Below are 18141 nucleotides of genomic sequence, written 5' to 3'. Positions count from 1 at the left end.
ATATTATACCTGCCAAATATCATACATTTATAGCAAAGGTTTGTACATGGTAGGCAGACAGTCTATATGTGTTAGGTGATTGGGTGAGCATATTTTGTGCTTCTAATATATTATTCTACTGATAAAATATGTTACAGTTAAAATGCATATTTAACATTAAGGGAATAACATGTTTATTGCACTATAAATCATCATGCTTCTCAATATATAAAAAAACTCTTCTTCTAAGTCACAGTTCCAAATGTTTTACAAGTCATAGATTCCTTAAGGAATCTGAGGAATCTGAAGAAAACATTATAACCTTTTGCTACCAAAACTCAAAGACACACATTCAAAACTGAATATACTGATCCAATCCATGGGCTGAACACTTTTCTAAAACAAATATATTGAACTCACTTGTCACTTTTATCCAAGGGAGAAAAAATACTCCATTGTTACTAGTGAGCTGTATAGCCCATGTATCTGCACATTTTTGTGTGTCACTGTTTAACCCAGAAATGTCTGAAATTTGGTATGAAGATAGGTTTTAATATCAACGTTTCTTATTTATTACTAAAACACTAGCAACATTTAAACATTTATCTGACCAAGTAACATTAAGTAGGAAATCTCTATGAGACATAAAATATAAGATGTAATATCTGCTCATGAGAAACAACTTAATGTGTTTTATTAAGACTTTTGCCCTTAGGGTGCTGCTACAGGACTTGGAACCAAAATCATTTAACTCTGTGCCCTGAATATGGAGGAAAAGAAAAAGAAACACAAAAATCTAATTTGTAAAATTATTCTGTTGTGCTTTGTTGGCAAGCAGTATAAACATCCTAAAGAATAATGATCTGTTGTATTTTTTAGTCATCTAGACATTCTTTAAGGTAGTAAAGATTTTTTTTTTTTTATTTTGAGAGTAAATTGTTTTTTTGGAGAGTCAAAAAAAAGAAACATGTGGAACACATTCCTTGGCTTTCCAAAACCTCCAACTGTGAGTGACACATGTACAGTATTTTAAAATTTGCAAAAAAAGAAAAGAAACAAGAAAGGAAAATCATATTATAATTCTCCAAATAACACTGTGTTTACCAAGCAGTACTGGTTTTGCAAAGGTTTAGCTAGTGTTTCAATGCCTCATAATCAGTAAGGTAGTGGGAAGGACTAAAACCAAATAGGCAGAGATTTGCTAAATTTGAAACACCCTTTGAGTAGAATACTTGGCACATAGTAAGAACAAGAACATAACTAATTTCTTCCTTCATGTTACTTTAACTAGTAAATTTACTTAATGAAAATTAATGTATTTTGGTATTTCCCTTAAAACCATCCTTTGAATAAGAGAAACCAACCATCACTTTATCAGAATTTCAAAAAACCATCAAATTAGACCATCATTTTGCAAATTAATATTTTATATTTTAAATGTACTTGGACTCTGAACTTAAACTGAAGAAGTACTCAAGACAGTCAATAATGCCACTCTGGCAGCTGCAAAACTACCCTAAATACGTGAATAATGAAGTCATCCTATTTATAACTTAGAGACATTAAATAGTAGCAAAATTTAATAAGAATATAAATGGCTGTGGGGAGCCTGGATGGCTCAGTTGGTTAAGTGTCTGACTCTTGATTTCAGCTCAGGTCGTGATCTCAGGGTTCGTGAGACTGAGGCTCATGTTGGGCTCTGTGCTGACAACATGGAGCCTGCTTGGAATTCTCTCTCTTCCTCTCCCTCTCCCTCTGCCCCTCCCTCACTCCCCACTCCTCTCTTTTCTCTCAAAAACAAACATTAAATATATATATATATATATATATATATGTGTGTGTGTGTGTGTGTGTGTGTGTGTGTGTGTGTGTGTATACATATATATATGTGTGTGCATATATATGGCTCTTTACTAGTAGGGTATAAGAGGGGCACCTGGGTGGCTTAGTCTTAAGTGTCTGACTTCAGCTCAGGTCATGCATGATCTCATGGTTCATGAGTTCAAGCCCGGTATTGGGCTCTGTGCTGACAGCTCAGAGCCTGGAGACTGCTTCGGATTCTGTGTCTCCGTCTTTTTCTGTCTCTTCCCCATTCACACTCTGTATCTCTCTCTCTCAAAAATAAATAAACATTAAAAAAAAAAAACTACAAGGTTAGAAAGTTTGTATGATTCATTGTGATCCATATGAATGACAAATACATCAAATCAAGACATTCAGTCCCATCAGATATGCAATATACGCATGTGATTATGGGGCCTTTGGGGCATAACTAATACAAATCTCTGCCATAATTAGAGTCAATACTTTAGAAACTTTAAAAAAGACATAATAGGTAGGGTGTTTTGTTTCTCTATGCTTACTTTTCTAAGAGAATTACTTCCTTTCTCAAAAGAGGCAATTTGCTCTCTTGGGACCTTGCCTTCCTCAAAACCTTCACCTTTATATATTGGAACTGTATACAGAATCATTTCCATTCTTCCTGTGCTAAACATGTATGCTCTCCTCTTAAACTTTGTTTTGTTCTCTTCTTCATTTATACGGCATCCTAGCTTTCTCCTCCCTGCCCACTCTCCCCCCATGACTTCCAAAACTCTCCTCTCTCCACACATCTGCCTTCATCCTCTTCAAGCTGGAATAACAACTATATGATTTTAATTTCATCTAGAGATTTAAGTTTCAAAATGTAATCCATAATATGCCAATATAGAATCTTATAAATTCTTTTGATCAGTTTAGATCAATTTAAAGTAGAGCATGCAAATGATCAATGAAAATGCTAGTCTTCTTTAGCTGTACTTGGATAAACTATTGTAAAATGGTCTAAGGATTATTTTGAATATCACCTAAGACCAAAACTGATTATGCAAAGTTCCCTTATTATAAGCATGCCTCAGATGCTTATCTCATATTGCTGCTATATATTTCATCTGGTAGACTTCTCAGAAGTAACGTGAAAAATGGGTACACCTAACACGACTATCACAATTAAAACATGGCTCGTGAAGGAAAATTGTGCATGGATGGTACAAAGAGTCTCTTCCCACATGGAACAATACATGTTGTCAAAAGTCACAAAGAGATTATGTTCGGGTTGGGTTGGGGTGTTGAGTCCATACAGTCTTTATCTGAGAAAAGAGATAAAGATATGTGGGAAAAAATGGCCTTTGCAATGTAAACAATTCTGTAACTCTTTTAAAGCAAATGAAAAGAAATGTTATAATTCCTAATTTAAATTACTTACTGTTAGGCCTTTGTTTTCATTGTTTCATTGTTTCTCTTTAATAGTTAGAGAGGTGTCTGGGTGGCTTAGTCAGTTGGGAGCCACTGACTTTGGCCCAGGTCATGATCTCACGGTTCACAAATTCAAGCCCCGCATCAGGCTCTGTGCTGACAGCTCAGAGCCGGGAGCCTGCTTCAGATTCTGTACTTCTCTCTTTCACTCTCTCTGCTCCTTCCCAGCTCATTCTCTCTCTCTCTCTCTCTCTCTCTCTCTCTCTCTCTCTCTCTCTCTCTCTCAAAAATAAATGAAAACATTAAAAATTTAAAAAAAAGAACTATTAAAAATTTCTAGAAAAGTTACACTAGAACATAGAACTTTCCAAAGTGCTCCTATGAGACAATAAAATATATTTTGATACAGGCATTTCAAAATATAATAATAGATACAAATTTTTGGTATAAAACTGTAGGTCAACAGCAGATTTTCTAATATCTCAAAGTATCTACTTCTGTTACCTAAATGTAGTAACCCCCTGGCACTTCTCCAGATGGAATCATCGCTGAAAGAAAGGGAGCTTTGTCTTTTGTTCTGTTTCTGATTGAGCTGTTCATCTTTCTACTCCACATACTCTTGTGTTCCTGACAGAACACATGGGACATGCTTTCAGTATAAAATATTTCCAATCTCTTTTGAATGCCTTGAGTCTCACCTTTAGGGCCATACTGTGTATGTACAGGCTCATTAAAAAAAAAAAAAAATGAGTATCCAAAACATGGGAATCAGGAACCACATAAAACTTATTAGATAAAATGTCTCATTTTATTTTTATTGTAGCTTGTTTTATTCCTTAATTTTTATTTACTTTAAATATTGGTAATGAGACTCTTATATAGTTGCCTAGGATTAAAATTTCTGTCAAGACACACATTTCTAGAAACAATGACTGTGAACAATATTAACACTAAATTCCAAGAGAAATTAATTCTCAATTGTTAATATGTGATAGCAACTGAAAAAACGTCTGTATCATTACAGTTTCATGAGGATGATTTGCTGATTTAAAAAAAAAATTGAGATTATATAGGAAAAAATATTAGACTCCGAGCTGCAGAAATCAAATTTTAAAAAGACAAAGTAAGAGATGTAAAAGTCTTATTCTGCAGCCATAACAGTGATAATGTGACGTAGTGATTTAATGTTTTAAGAAAGCCCTCTACTGTCAGGCCTCTATATACCCACCTGGATATACATCTATAGGGTATTTTTAATAGATATAAGCTAAAACAAAGTTCTCCAAATATAAATAATATGGCAGTAGCTGAGCCTGACATTTGGTTCTGTGACTCAAATTCATTCAGATTAATAACCTAGTGAGGATTAAAGATAAAGTTTCCTCTGTGTGGATTACCATAGGTAAAACCAACAGCCTCTCCTACTTTGTAGCCTTTTAGAATTAATTAACTGTTGATCATTGTCTCAAGCATTCTGATCCTATCTAAGCTCCAGATAAAATCAGTCCTGAAGGCTTCTGTGTCATAAAGAAATCTTTCCTGACTGGAATTTGATAAGGCAATTTCTCCTATCTTGTTCTAAAACTTTTCTTGTTTACTCTGCCTTTTGTTTTGTTTTTCTTATTACATTAGCTTTATTGAAAGATAATTGACATGTAACATTATGTAAGTTTAAGGTATACAACGTGCCAATTTCATACATTTATGTATTGCAAAATTATTACCACCATAGCATCACCTAATACCTCTATCCAGTCAATTACCATTTCTTTTTTGGGGTGACAATATTTAAGATCTACTCAAGTAACAACTTTCAAGTATATAATATAGTATTATCAGCTATGGTCACCATACTGTACATTAGATCCCCAGAACTTGTTAATCTTACAACTAGAAGTTTGTACCATTTGACCTGCCCATTTCCTCCACCTGCCAGTGTCTGGTAACCATTGCTCTACTCAGTTTCTCTGAGTACAGCTTTTTTAGCATTCACATATAAGTGCCATCATACAGAATTTGTCTTTCTCTGACTAACCTAACTAACGTACTATGATGCCCTCAAGGTCCACCTAAGTTGTCAAAATTGTCTTTGCCATCACTGAGTGTGTGTATCTACACCACATCTTCATCCATCAAAGGACACTGAGGTTGTTCCGTATCCTGGCTATTGTAAATAATGCTGTAATGAGGATGAGGTATAGGTAGGTCTTTTTTTTTTTTTAAATCTTTTATCAGAAAAAAAAAATACTGCATAGGCCTTAATACCTGAACATCAAGTATATTCATGAATAGTGAGTATCTTCTCGTAAACAGTTTTAGGTATGAGACCCAGATGGTACCCCTTAAGGTAAGAGTTTTAGCCCCTACCCCAATAAGCCCCATCCCCTCACAGCTCAACTCTGCAGTACACTTTGGGGTGCAAACCAAAGGTAGCTCCCAGGAATATTTTTTCTTCAGGTGTCAAAGATCCCCAAGTGATCTCAACATCCACCCCTTCCTGTTTTTACATTCGCTTGTCTGCAAGATAGCTGCTTAGCACAGGTCAGTAGTGAAGCTCTGATCAAAAATACATAATATACAAAAACAAAGAAGAAACATATTTGGCCCCTTAAGACAAACCACCTCGATGACCTCCCCATCTCTCCAGGGCCACTCCTAGGAGCATAGATGTCTTGGAGAGGCCAATGCCACCCAGCTGCTTTCCTGGCTCTGTCACACCGCTGTCGTCTTAATTGTCTGTAACAATAAAAATAAGCATGTACAACATACACATCCACCCAGAAGTCTGGTTGGCCCCTAAGCCTTTGTTTCATGTTACAGTACTGGGGAGCATGTGCCCCCAAATGGTAGCCACCTGAACATTGCAGTAAGCTTCCTAGGAAACACAGTGTTACCCCCTCCCCCATCGTCCTTCCCTCAGGTGGCTGTTGTCCGTTTTCTAACACACAGGCATCAATTCTTCAGGTCCTGTCTGTCCATGTCCACCCCAAAAGTTCAGTTATGTGTGTCATGGGGGTAAGGTCGGTCCCCAGAACCATGTTCAACTCTCCTCAATGAGCAGCTGTTGGGAGCTGTACAGATTTTTCTTGATGATTCAGAAGCCCATGCCCACGGTCTGGGACTGGCTGAAGCCAGAGATGAAGGGAGAGTTGGCAGAGCTGAACAGCCCCTGGATCTTAGGCCAGAGGCATTAGTCCACATGCAGCACGAGGGTCAGCTGGAAGGTGGGTACCAGGATGGGGTTGAGGGCCATCTGACCAATGCTGTGGCAGCTCTTCCCCTATTTGACGCAGACATCCAGCAGTGCTCCTCACCAATCACTGGGTTTGTTTTAGGCCATGTGCAGTAGTTCCTTGCCCACCTGGCTCACCAGCTGGCTGGACATTGATGACAGCCATTTTAACAGGTATGAGGTAATATCTCATAGTTTTGATTTGCATTTCCCTGAAGATTAGCGATGTTGAGCACCTCTCTCTTTGTATCTGCTGGCCATCTGTGTGTCTTCTTTGGAAAAATACGTGTTCAGTTCTTTTGCCCACGTTTATTTGGGTTGTTTGCTGTTGAGTTGCATGAGTTCTTCATGTATTTTTCTTATCAATCCTTTATCAGATATATGACTTGAAGATATTTTCTCCTATTCCATAGGTTGCCTTTTTATTTTCCTGTTTCTTTTGGTGTGCAGAAGCTTTTAAGTTTGATGAAGTCCCAAATAGCCTTATAGTTTATTTTCTGTTTTTGTAGCTTGTGCTTTTGATGTCATATCCAGAAAAATGCTTCCATGACCAATGTAAAGGAGTTTTTCCCTGTTTTCCTCTAGCAGTTTTAGGGTTTCAGGTCTTCTAAAGTTTCATCCATTTCAAGTTAATTTTTGTCAGTGGTGTACGATAGGAGTCCAATTTCATTCTTCTGCGTGTGGTTATCCAGTTCCCAACACCATTTGTTGAAGAGACCATCCTTTCCCCATTGAGTATTCTTGGCTCCCTTGCAAATATTAGTTGAACACATATGTGAGAATTTATTTCTGTGCTATGAATTCTGTTCCATTGGTCTATGTGTCTATTTTTATGCCAGAAACATACTGTTTAGCTTTGTAGTATAGCTGTATAGTAGAATTTGAAATCAGGCAGCATGATGCCTCCAGCTTTGTTCTTGCTTCTCGAAACTGCTTTGGCTATTTGGGACCTTTTCAGGTTTTTTTTTTTTTCCTGTGAAAAAGGCCACTGGAACTCTGATAGGGGTTACATCAAATCTGTAGACGGATTCAGTATGCACAGTGTGGACATCATAACCATATTAATTCTTTTTTTTGATTTAAAGATTTTTTTACTGTTTATTTACTTTTATATTAAATATAATTTGTTGTCAAATTGGCTTCCATACAACACCCAGTGCTCAACCCAACAGGTGCCCTCCTTAATGCCCATCACCCACTTTCCCCATTAATTCTTAAAATCCACAAATACAGGATATCTTTCCATTTGTTGAGTTTGTTCAATTTTGCTTATCAAAGTCTTAGAGTCAGAGTAGAGGCCTATTACCTCCATTATTGAATTTATTCTCAAGTATTTTATTGTTTTTGTTCATATGAATGGGTTTATTTTCTTTATTTTTTGGATGTTTTGTTGTTAGTGTATAGAAACACAATTGTTATCTTTTGATTTTGTATACTGCAACTTTGTTGAATTTAATAATTCTAGTCATGTTTTGATGGAGTCTAGGATTTTCTGTATGTAAGACAATAGCATCTGTAAACAAAGACAGTTTTCCTCCTTTCTTTATTTCTTATTTGATTGCTCTGGCTAGGACATCTAGAATTATGTTGGGGTGGTAAGGGGGCACTCCTGTCTTGTTCCTAATCTTAGAGGAAAAACTTTGAACTTTTCACCTTTGAGCATGATGTTGTTCGGGTATGTCATAAATGACATTTATAGATTTTGTTTTTAAGTTTCATGAACAAAGCTGTTAGAATCATTTCAAAGAATATAAACTTAATAAATCAATATTGGGATACTTGTCATCTTTAAGACAGTGAATTCTCTCCCCCATGAACATTATATATCTAGCTGCTTATTCTGATTTCTTTGTATTTCTTAAATATAATTTTTAATTTGTGCAGGTTTTCATCAAAAGTTCAGTATATATTTGTTTTGAACACATATTTGGTTTCTTCTAGTATTCTATAGATTTTTTTAAATTTCTAACATGAATATTTTATTTAGTCTGTTATATCTTGATTGATAATTACTCTGTGTAGGAACACTACTATTTTGAATATTTTTTAGCCTGAAACTTTGCTGAATACTGTTAATACTATATATATTCCCATTCCTACAGCCACACAACGGTTACTACATATGATAGGACTGTCTACATGAAAATCCAAGAGAATATATATTCCATCACTATAAATAACCATTTGAAAATACATATGATTTTTAAAGTCCTAATTACTTTTTATTTCTTATTGTATTGGCTAAAATCTATACAGTGCTAAAACAGCAAGAGACATCTATATTAGAAACAGGATCAATCAAAAAATAATCATTTTGTATAATATTCATTGTAAGGTTTTGGTAGATAATATTCATGAACTCCATCTAGGAAGGTATCCATCTACTCTTAGTTTAAAGAGGGTTTATCACGAGCAAGTATTTATCAATTTTTGTCTGCATTTCTTAAGAAATTGTTTTCTAATCTATATATGTTATATATGTTATGTTCACTTTCCTGTTATTGAAATAATCTTTCATTCATTTTTGGTATAAACGTTGGTGTCTTAGTTTGGGCTGTTACAACACTATCAACCATGTGGCTCATAAAACAACCATTTGTTTCTCACAATTTTGGACTCTGGGATATCCAAAATAAAGGTGCCAACAGATCTGATGTCTGGTGAGGTATCTCTTGCTGATTTTCAAATGGCTGTCTTCATTTTGTATTTTTACATGACCAAGACAGAAATCACCTCATTTCTTCTCCTAAGAGCCTAGTCTTTTTCATGAGAATTCTACTCTTGTGACCTAAGTACTTACCAAAAGTTCCTATCTTCTAAAAATATAACATGGGCTTTGTGATTTCAACATATGACTTGGCTGGGAGTGGGACACAAACATTGAGTTCATAAAAATTGGTCATGTTCTATTTATTCTTACTGCTTAATTTTGTAACAGTTTAAAATCTGTGGTGTTAAAAGTCTTCATGAGATTTTTTTCTTATTTTGTATTGGCATCTATACCCATGTATGTTTTCAGGTTGGTCTGGCTCCAAAACACTGCACTTAATCTCTATGCTGCACTATCATGAGTAATGGAAGTTGTTAAATAGCAAAAATTCAACAGAGTAAACTTTAAAGATCCAGTTTGCTTTATTAACGATTAATGAATCAGGCAGCATCCCATCTAGCAAGTAGATGGGAGCTCCAAAGAGTTACAGGGGGAAAGAAAGTTTTTAAAGGTAGAGAGGGAGCAGAAAAAATGAAATATTATTAGCAAAGAATCCACTGTTTTGGGCAAGGTTAGCCTCCTAAGGAGAATAGAAGGGGTCTATCAGTAAATTTCCCATGTTGACTGGTTAAAGGTTTTATTCCTCGGGGGTTGAAACTGCAGTTAAGTTAAGAATTAAATCTTGATTTACTGACTTGGGGCTTTAAACTAAGTGATGCCATTTTGGGCCTGTGGTTTCCTTTTTAACAGACTATAAGATTCTTAAGGGCAGAATCTATTTGTAGACCCTCTGAGGCTCAGTATTGAGCCCCAGAACCCTACTCCGTAAACCTCTGTGGTTAGTGGGCCAGACATTTGAGCAAAATTATGCCAGATGAGCCAAATTATTTTCACTAATCAAGAGGCAGTATCACCAGCCAAGCAGGAAGAAAACATAGTTTTGTAGGAAGCTGATAAGGGATGAACCTTTAGAATACTGGTAGCTGAAAGGAATGAAGTGCCAAGTTAAGAACAAGAGCTTTGTCAGTAAGTGCCTCAATAAACAAGGGGTGAGATTTCACTTTGTGAGCTAATATGACAACCTGAAATGATTCCTGTGCTTTAACTTGTCTCTTTCCACTGCCTCTTCCACAGTTCAGGCACAATAGTTCTCTGCTCTGAAGGAGAGCAATAGCAGTTTAAATGTATCTACATGACAATACATACGGTTTGATCATTGACCATCCCATCACTCCTGCAAAAAACATGGGGATCAATCAGCCTCCTCTCCCTTTTTCTCTCTTTCTTGCCTTCCTAATTTAGCCAATCATGAGGTCCTATTAATATTGGCTCCTAAATAAATTTCCAATAACCCCCTTCTCCTACTCTGCATTGTATATGCCCTAGACACAAACCCATCAATATCTCTTGCTTGATTCAGTAAAAGAGACTATCACCTGATCTGCTCGGTCCTATGTTCCTGGAATCAACCCTTTACAGATCAGCCAGAAAATTTTTTCTAAAGTACAAACTTAAAGTTCAAATATCATTTCCTTGTTTAAAATCCTTTGTGGCTTTCCATCACCTACTGGATGAAATCCAAGATTGTTACCATTGCTAGGGAGGCCCTTCATGTTTTGGCATCAGGATATGTTGTACTGCCCCATCTTTTATCATTGTCTTACATTATGTTTACATGACCATTTTCTTTGTTACCATTATCTTGAAGTTCATATTTCAACAACTTAAAACTTCTGGTAGATTCCCTCACAATATCTGTAACTTCCTTGTTCTTACCACAATATCTTTTCTGCCTGGAAATTTGCCTGTATATGAACTAACTCTTCCTCATCTGAAATATTACTTATTCTAAGAAACTATGTTTTTGGAATAAAATTATGACTTCAACTAATAAAGATATCATTTTAAGGAGTTCTTAGACACATGTGAAAACATTTATTTCATGGATTTCCATGCCTGTAGTTTAAACTGTACAGCCTATATTCAATATAGAATATATTTCCTCTTTGTATTTTTTTCATATTTTCTTTGCAAATGTTTCAACAAGAGTCATATCAGATTTCTTTTGTATAGGCATCTATAATTAAGTTGTCATGTTACCTGAATGGATATTACCTAATTCCTGTTCCACCTTAGATCTAACACCAATTAAAATTGAATTAAATAATTCAACCAGAGCTCACTTAAGGAAAATTAGCAGACTTAAACAAACAAACAAACAAACCTCAGTTTCTGAATTGTTCACTGATTCACAGACTCCCCAAGTATCCTCACTGAATACAGGTGTTTTGTTCTTTTTGTACCCTTAGGTACTATAGTATCAGGTAGTTCTGTTTTCCACAAAGAAATCAAGAAAAAAATTCCTTTTTATATAAGAGATAGAGAGTTTCTATTGAAACTGTATATGTTTAGCAATATTTAGTCTCTATGACACACACAGTCTTTCTCCTAAAAAGTGGAACACTGACATGTAAATCAGCTGTGGATAATGCTGCAATAAACATGGGGGTGCAGATATTTCTTCAATACCCTGTTTTCAGTTCCTTTGTATATATACCCAAAAGGAGGATTACTGGATCATATGGTAGTTCTATTTTCAATTTTTTGAAGTACCTCCATACTATTTTCCACAGAGGCTAAACCAATTTACATTTCCACCAACAGTGCAGTAGATTTCCATTTGTTCCACATCCTCACCAGCATTTATTATCTCTTGTTTTTTTGATGGTAGCCATTATATCTCATTGTGGTTTTGACTTGCATTTTCCTGATAATAATGACATTGAACACTCATTATGCATAATAGTTAATATATAAACACCTGAATGTCCATGAACAGATTAATGCATAAACAAAATATGGAATAAATATGCAATGAAATATTCTTCAACTATGAGAAAGAAATCTCTCACTGCCAACAACATGGATGGACCTTGAGGTCATTATGCTAAGTGAAATAAGTCAAACAGAGAGGGGCACCTGGGTGGCTCAGTCAATTGAGCGTCTGACTTCAGCTCAGGTCATGATCTCACAGCTTATGAGTTCAAGCCCCGCGTCGGGCTCTGTGCTGACAGCTCAGAGCCTGGAACTTGCTTCAGATTCTGTGTCTCCCTGTCTCTCTGACCCTCCCCTGTTCATGCTCTCTCTCTCTCTCTGTCTCAACAATAAATAAATGTTAAAAAAATTTAAAAAAAAATAAACATTAAAAAAAATTAAAAAAAAAAGTCAAACAGAGAAAGACAAATACTGCATGGTATCACTTGTATGTAGAATCTTAAAGAAAAAAAAAGAATATGGGGCTCCTGGGTGGCTCAGTTGGTGGAGCATCCGACTTCAACTCAGGTCATGATCTCACAGTTTGTGGGTTCGAGTCCAGCATCGGGCTCTGTGCCGACAGCTTGTTCAGAGCCTGGAGCCTGCTTTGGATTCTGTGTCTTCTCTTTCTGCCCCTCCCCCACTCGAGCACTATCTCAATATGTCTCTCAAAAAAAATGTAGAAGAATTTTAAAAAATTAAAAAAAGAATAGAAAATGGTTAACAGAGATAGGGTGGGAGTGAGGGAAATAGGGAGAAGTTGGAAAAAGAGTACCAACTTCTAGCTATGAGTGAGTTCTGAGGATCTGATGTAAAACATGGTAACTATAGTTGATAATATTCTATTGTATAATTAAAATGTGTTACGGGCACCTGGGTGGCTCAGTCAGTTAAGCATCCAACTACTGATTTTTCCTCAGTTCATCATCTCACAGTTAGTGCATTTGAGCTTCAAATTGGGCTCCACTCTGACAGCATGGAGCCTGCTTGGGATTCTCTTACTGCCCTTTCTGCACTCATGCTCTCACTCTCACAATAAATAAATAAACTTTAAAAAAATGTGCTAAGACAGTAGAACTTACGTTCTCTCTGTCTCACACACACACACACATACACACACACACACACACAAAGTTATGTGAAGTGGTGGGTGTGTGGGGAATCCTTTCACAATGTATGCATATATCAAAACACAATGATGTACACTTTAAACATATATTTTTGTTATTTATATCTCAAATTTAAATTAAAAAGAAATAAGCAGTGGAAATACTGTGTGAGCAGCAGAACTGGGGATATGCCACGTGTGTGGTACAGGAACATAGTCCAGAAACACCTGTTAATGAAGTCTGTGTAAATTGATACTTAGGAGACAACTAGAGATTGTCCAGAGAAGGAGGCAGAAGTGTACCGTAAAGACCAGCCTGCCTATGTGAGGCCTCCAGCCCAGGGGATTTGAGTGAGGGGGAGCATGACAAGCAGTATGGTTGTGGTGGCAGGCCTAGGGCAGCCTAACAAGGGGTTGGAGATCTATTTTGAGAACTTAAGGCTACAGTGGAGTCACTAAAGACTTGAAGAAGAATGTGAGATCTTAGGTCTAATAATATACTCCATAAGGTAGCAATAGATTCAAGTTGAATGATTTTGAAATTATTGGAAAATTAATGATCAATTATCCTCTCACAATTACACAATTAAGTTCGATAGCAACCAATTTCACCACTTAGTAAAGTACAATATCTTTTTTCATTGCAGTATAATTAACGTACAATGTTATGTTAGTTTCAGGTGTATAACCTATTGATTCAACAACTCTGTACACTACTCAGTGCTCACCACAATAAGTACAGTCACCCTCTATCACCACACAACATTATTAAAACATTATTGACTATATTCCCTATATTGTACTTTTCATCTCCATGACTTACTAACTTTGTAACTAGAAGTCTGTACTTCTTAATCTCCTTTATCTCTTTTATCCATCCTCCCACTCCCCTCACCTCTGGTAACCACCAGTTCTCTGTATTTCAGAGATTGTTGTTTTCGGTTACTTTGTATTTTTAGGTTTCACATGTAAGTGAGATCATGATTATTTGTCTTCCTCTGACTTATTTCACTTGGCATAATACCCTACAGGTCTCATCCATGTTTTTGCAAATGGAAAGATTCCATTCTTTCTTATGGCTGAATAATATTCCTGTGTGTGTGTGTGTGTGTGTGTGTGTGTGTGTGTGTACACAACATCTTCTTTATCTGTTCATCTACTCATAGACACTTGGGTTGCTTCCATATCTTGACTATTATAAATAATGCTATAATGAACATGGGGACGCATATATCATTTCAAATTAGTGTTTTTGTTTTCTTTGGGTAAATACCCAGTAGTGGGATTACTGGACCATTTGATATTTCTATTTTTATTTTTCTGAGAAAACATGACTGCACCAATTTACATTCATACCAACAGTGTATAAAGGTTCTTTTTATGCTACAACATCACCAACACTTGTTATTTTTTGACTTTTTTCTTTTAGCCATTCTGACAGGTGTAAGTTGATGTGTTACTGTTGTTTACAGGTGAGGAAACATGGGGCATATGGAAGTTAAGTAATTTCCCCTAGGCCACAGGGTCAAACTTGGAACCTAAACATTTAGATTCCAGAAGCCCTGCTTGGAACTAGTGTTCTATATTCTCCCACTCAGGAGCTAAGATGCTATAGATTAAATCAGGAAAAACAATGAGTTGGCTTATCAGAAGCAATAGCTATGCTATATTTTTACATTAGGTATTTGTGTATTTGCATATTTATTTTGATTAGGGACCACATAGGATGTTTGAGGATAGAGAAAGCTAACCTCTTGTGTAGCATGGATTTATAGACCTATATTTAGTCATGTATATTTCTTTTATTTTCTAATTCATGTTATGAGTTTCAATCGAGGGCTTTTAGGATAGTATTTTGAAATTGGGACAAATATATTAATGCTGAAAAGAGGAACTTAGTGGAAGTAAAACACACACACACACACACACACACACACACACACACACAAAGATGTAAAATGACAAAAGCCCAAGCCACGAAATAGCAATTTGAAGCAAGGGTACATGACGTCAGGAGCAGTAAGCAGACTGAACCCACACTGAAGCTGAAGTGGGGAATAAGAAGTCCAAATCCTGGCTATGTTTTACTACTTTTCTGTATGCCCTATAGATACTGCAAGATATAGATGCAGCTATCGCCTAGTGATCTTGAAGCCAGACATTCATGCAGTGACCCTAAAGGTGACCGATAACATGCAAATATATATTTGAAAGTAGTTGTGTTGTTTTATTCCATTGATTATTTGAAATATTTAAAGTAAGAGCAGGAGGGGTGCTTGACAGCTAGTTAGCAGAGAGGGAGGGACAGACAGAAAGGAAGGAGAGGAAGAGGAGCAAAAACTTGCTACTGTTTTTAATTTTCACTGGCCAAATGGCACCAGTGTAAAGGGGGCAAATTACTAAACCCAAGTATAAACAAAGAATCCAGGGGACTTCTTATATCACGGGATTGACACAGGTGCATATTCATCTTTCGGCACATTTGGGAAATGAAAGTTCGACTCTTTATTCAAATACCATGAGGTTATTTACAACTAGATCTGGAGGCTTCACATTTATTATCATGAAGTATAAAGCCAAATGTCCCTTTTTCAGGAGCACCAAAGATTAACAGATTAGAATGTTTTCCACATGTCCATTTTTACTGTCAAGAGAATTTTAAAGAAGTTTTCCAGCTTCCGCAGCTGAACCAGATGTCAGTGGATCCCACAGTGAAATAAAATTGGCAGAGTAGCCTTCTCATGACCCCGGTGTTGTTTTATCAGGGATCGGTTTTATGTCTAAGATCCATTCCTTGCTGAAGACTGTAAAGTTTTTGGGTCCAGTCTGCCACAATTACTGAAATCCGCTGATTTGTTTGAACCACTGAAACTAAGCAATATTTCTTGTAACTTTTCTCACATGATGCTATAATTGTTGTTTGTGTTGGCACAAGAAAAGTAAAGGGTCTTATTTCCACTGTGAGTTTCTGGTCTCTGGTTTCAGAAACATCAGTAGAGAATATTTTACCAGCCACATTTTTTGTTATGTAAATAAGTCCTAGGGATTTACACTATAGGCTCCTCCATTGTGTTCGCAAATGACCATGGGCTGAAAGACAGTGGATAGACACTTTGTAAGATAACTGTAGGAGGTAACGCAATACAAAAAAAGGTATTTTATTTTCATTGCTAGCTTTGGTTCAGGATTTCATGACCAGAAGTCCAAATGCAGTTATATGGATATATTTCATTCTTTTCTTTCTTTAATTTGTAATTTGTCACTGTTAATTTAAAAAGCATAAAGTAGACATGTAGTTTAAAACATAATAATATGAGGGGCGCCTGGGTGGCTCAGTCAGTTGGGCATCTGACCTTGCCCAGGTCATGATCCCGTGGTTTGTGTGTCTGAGCCCCATCGGGCTCTGTGATGACAACCCAGCCTGCTTTGGAGTGCCTGCTTTGGAGTCTGTAGCTCCCTCTCGCTCTCTGTCTCTGTCAAAAATACACAAACATAAAAAAAAAATAATAAAATGAACATCCTGCTTACCTTACAGTTTAAGATAAAGCATCACTAATATTTTTTTTTAATTTTTTTGAGAGAGACAGAGAGAGACAGAGCGTGAGAGGGGGAGGGGCAGGGAAAGAGGGAGACAAAGATTCTGAAGCAGGCTCCAGGCTCCAAGCTGTCAGCACAGAGCCTTATGTGGGGCTTGAACCCACAAGCTGTGAGATCATCACTAATATTTTTGAATTCCCCTGCAAGCTCTACTTGATGACATGTGCCCTCTGCAAATCATGCTTTTGTTTTTCTTTATAGTGTTAAAATGATAGCTAATTTTGTCTATTTTCAAATCTCACATTTTTACATAACATTACTTTAGGTATTCTTCAATAATTTGCTTTTTTCACCCATTATTAATTTTTGGAGACGAATCCTATGATTACACGTAGCTCTTAGATATTCCTTACCATAGCATATTTCATTATGTGAATATGCAATACTTTACCCAATTCATTTGAGATGGAAATTGGAGCTGATTCAGTTTTTATTATTAACATTTTTGCTATAAACTCACTGTATCTCCTGCTGTACATGTACAAGAGATTTTCTAAGTATATATCTCAATGAATTTCTGGATCATAGGGCAGGTACATGTTCAAAATTACTATAAAGAACCAACCTTATTCAAAAGTGGTTGTATCACTACATAGTCTCATTAGCAGGATGTGAGATTTTCTGTAAATCAACATTATTACCAGCACTGGATATTCTGGATATCCAACCCTGGATATGTCTGACTTTTAGCTGCTTGGCAATATACAAGGAATAAAATGGAATTGCTTATTTTCATCTGCATTTTTCTGATTAATAACACGGCATTTGTGTTCCCTTTTGTGTGTAATACCCAATGGAGTCCTTTGGCCATTTTCCTACTGGTTTCTTTCTTTCAAATATACATAGAGAAAAGAGCACAAATCATAACTGTACAGATCAACGAGTGTGCATAAGACCACCCACATCAGAAAACAGAATATCACCAGTCTAAGATGCCCTTCTCACATCACCCCCCCCATTATGCTATTCCCATCTTAGCATCTATCACTAATGGATGAGTTTTATATGTTTTCAAACGTTACATAATATAATATACACTTCATCATGTCTGTCTTCTCTTGCTCAACAACTATTCTTGATATTCAAACATGTTATATGTAGTAGGGTTTTGTTAATGATCATAAATGATAAATGCAGATACCACCATCTATATACATTCAATTGCTGACATGGATTTGAATTGCTTCCAATTTGGGGCTATTACAAAGAATACTAGTGTGAACATTCTTGAACATATTTTTTGGTGAACGTGTGTACATTTTGTTAGTATATATTTAGGAATGCAGTTGCTGAGTTTTAAGGTATGCATATGTTAAAAAGTGGTGGTATCAATTTAAACTCCCACCAGCACTGCTTAAGAATGTCATCTGTTCAAAATTCTTGCCAATACTTACCAGACTCTATAATTTTAGCAATTCTTGCAGTTATACAGTGGTATCTCACTGTGGCTTTAATTTACATTTATCT

General features: G+C 36.2%; 1 protein-coding gene across 3 annotated transcripts in view; it reads right to left on the bottom strand.

Moving 5' to 3' along the window:
* The window catches only part of HMGCLL1 (3-hydroxymethyl-3-methylglutaryl-CoA lyase like 1), a 193148-nt gene that overhangs the window by 21906 nt on the left and 153101 nt on the right, over positions 1–18141 (bottom strand). Inside the window, exon 8 of one of the 3 annotated variants that reach the window (XM_019457459.2) lies at positions 2891–3107. The exons of 1 other annotated variant lie outside the window; for it this stretch is intronic. In XM_019457459.2, the coding sequence (XP_019313004.1) occupies positions 3063–3107 (45 nt within the window). In that variant the 3' untranslated portion in view covers positions 2891–3062. Of the gene's footprint in view, positions 1–2890; positions 3108–15567; positions 16168–18141 lie in introns of those variants that run through there. One more of the 3 variants, XM_019457458.2, reaches the window with a different exon arrangement.

Source organism: Panthera pardus, unplaced genomic scaffold (assembly GCF_024362965.1).
Source record: "Panthera pardus isolate Hobbes unplaced genomic scaffold, ASM2436296v1 HiC_scaffold_17, whole genome shotgun sequence".
Taxonomy (NCBI): domain Eukaryota; kingdom Metazoa; phylum Chordata; class Mammalia; order Carnivora; family Felidae; genus Panthera; species Panthera pardus.
Note: the sequence above shows the minus strand (reverse complement) of the source record. Positions and strands in the feature narration are given on the sequence as shown.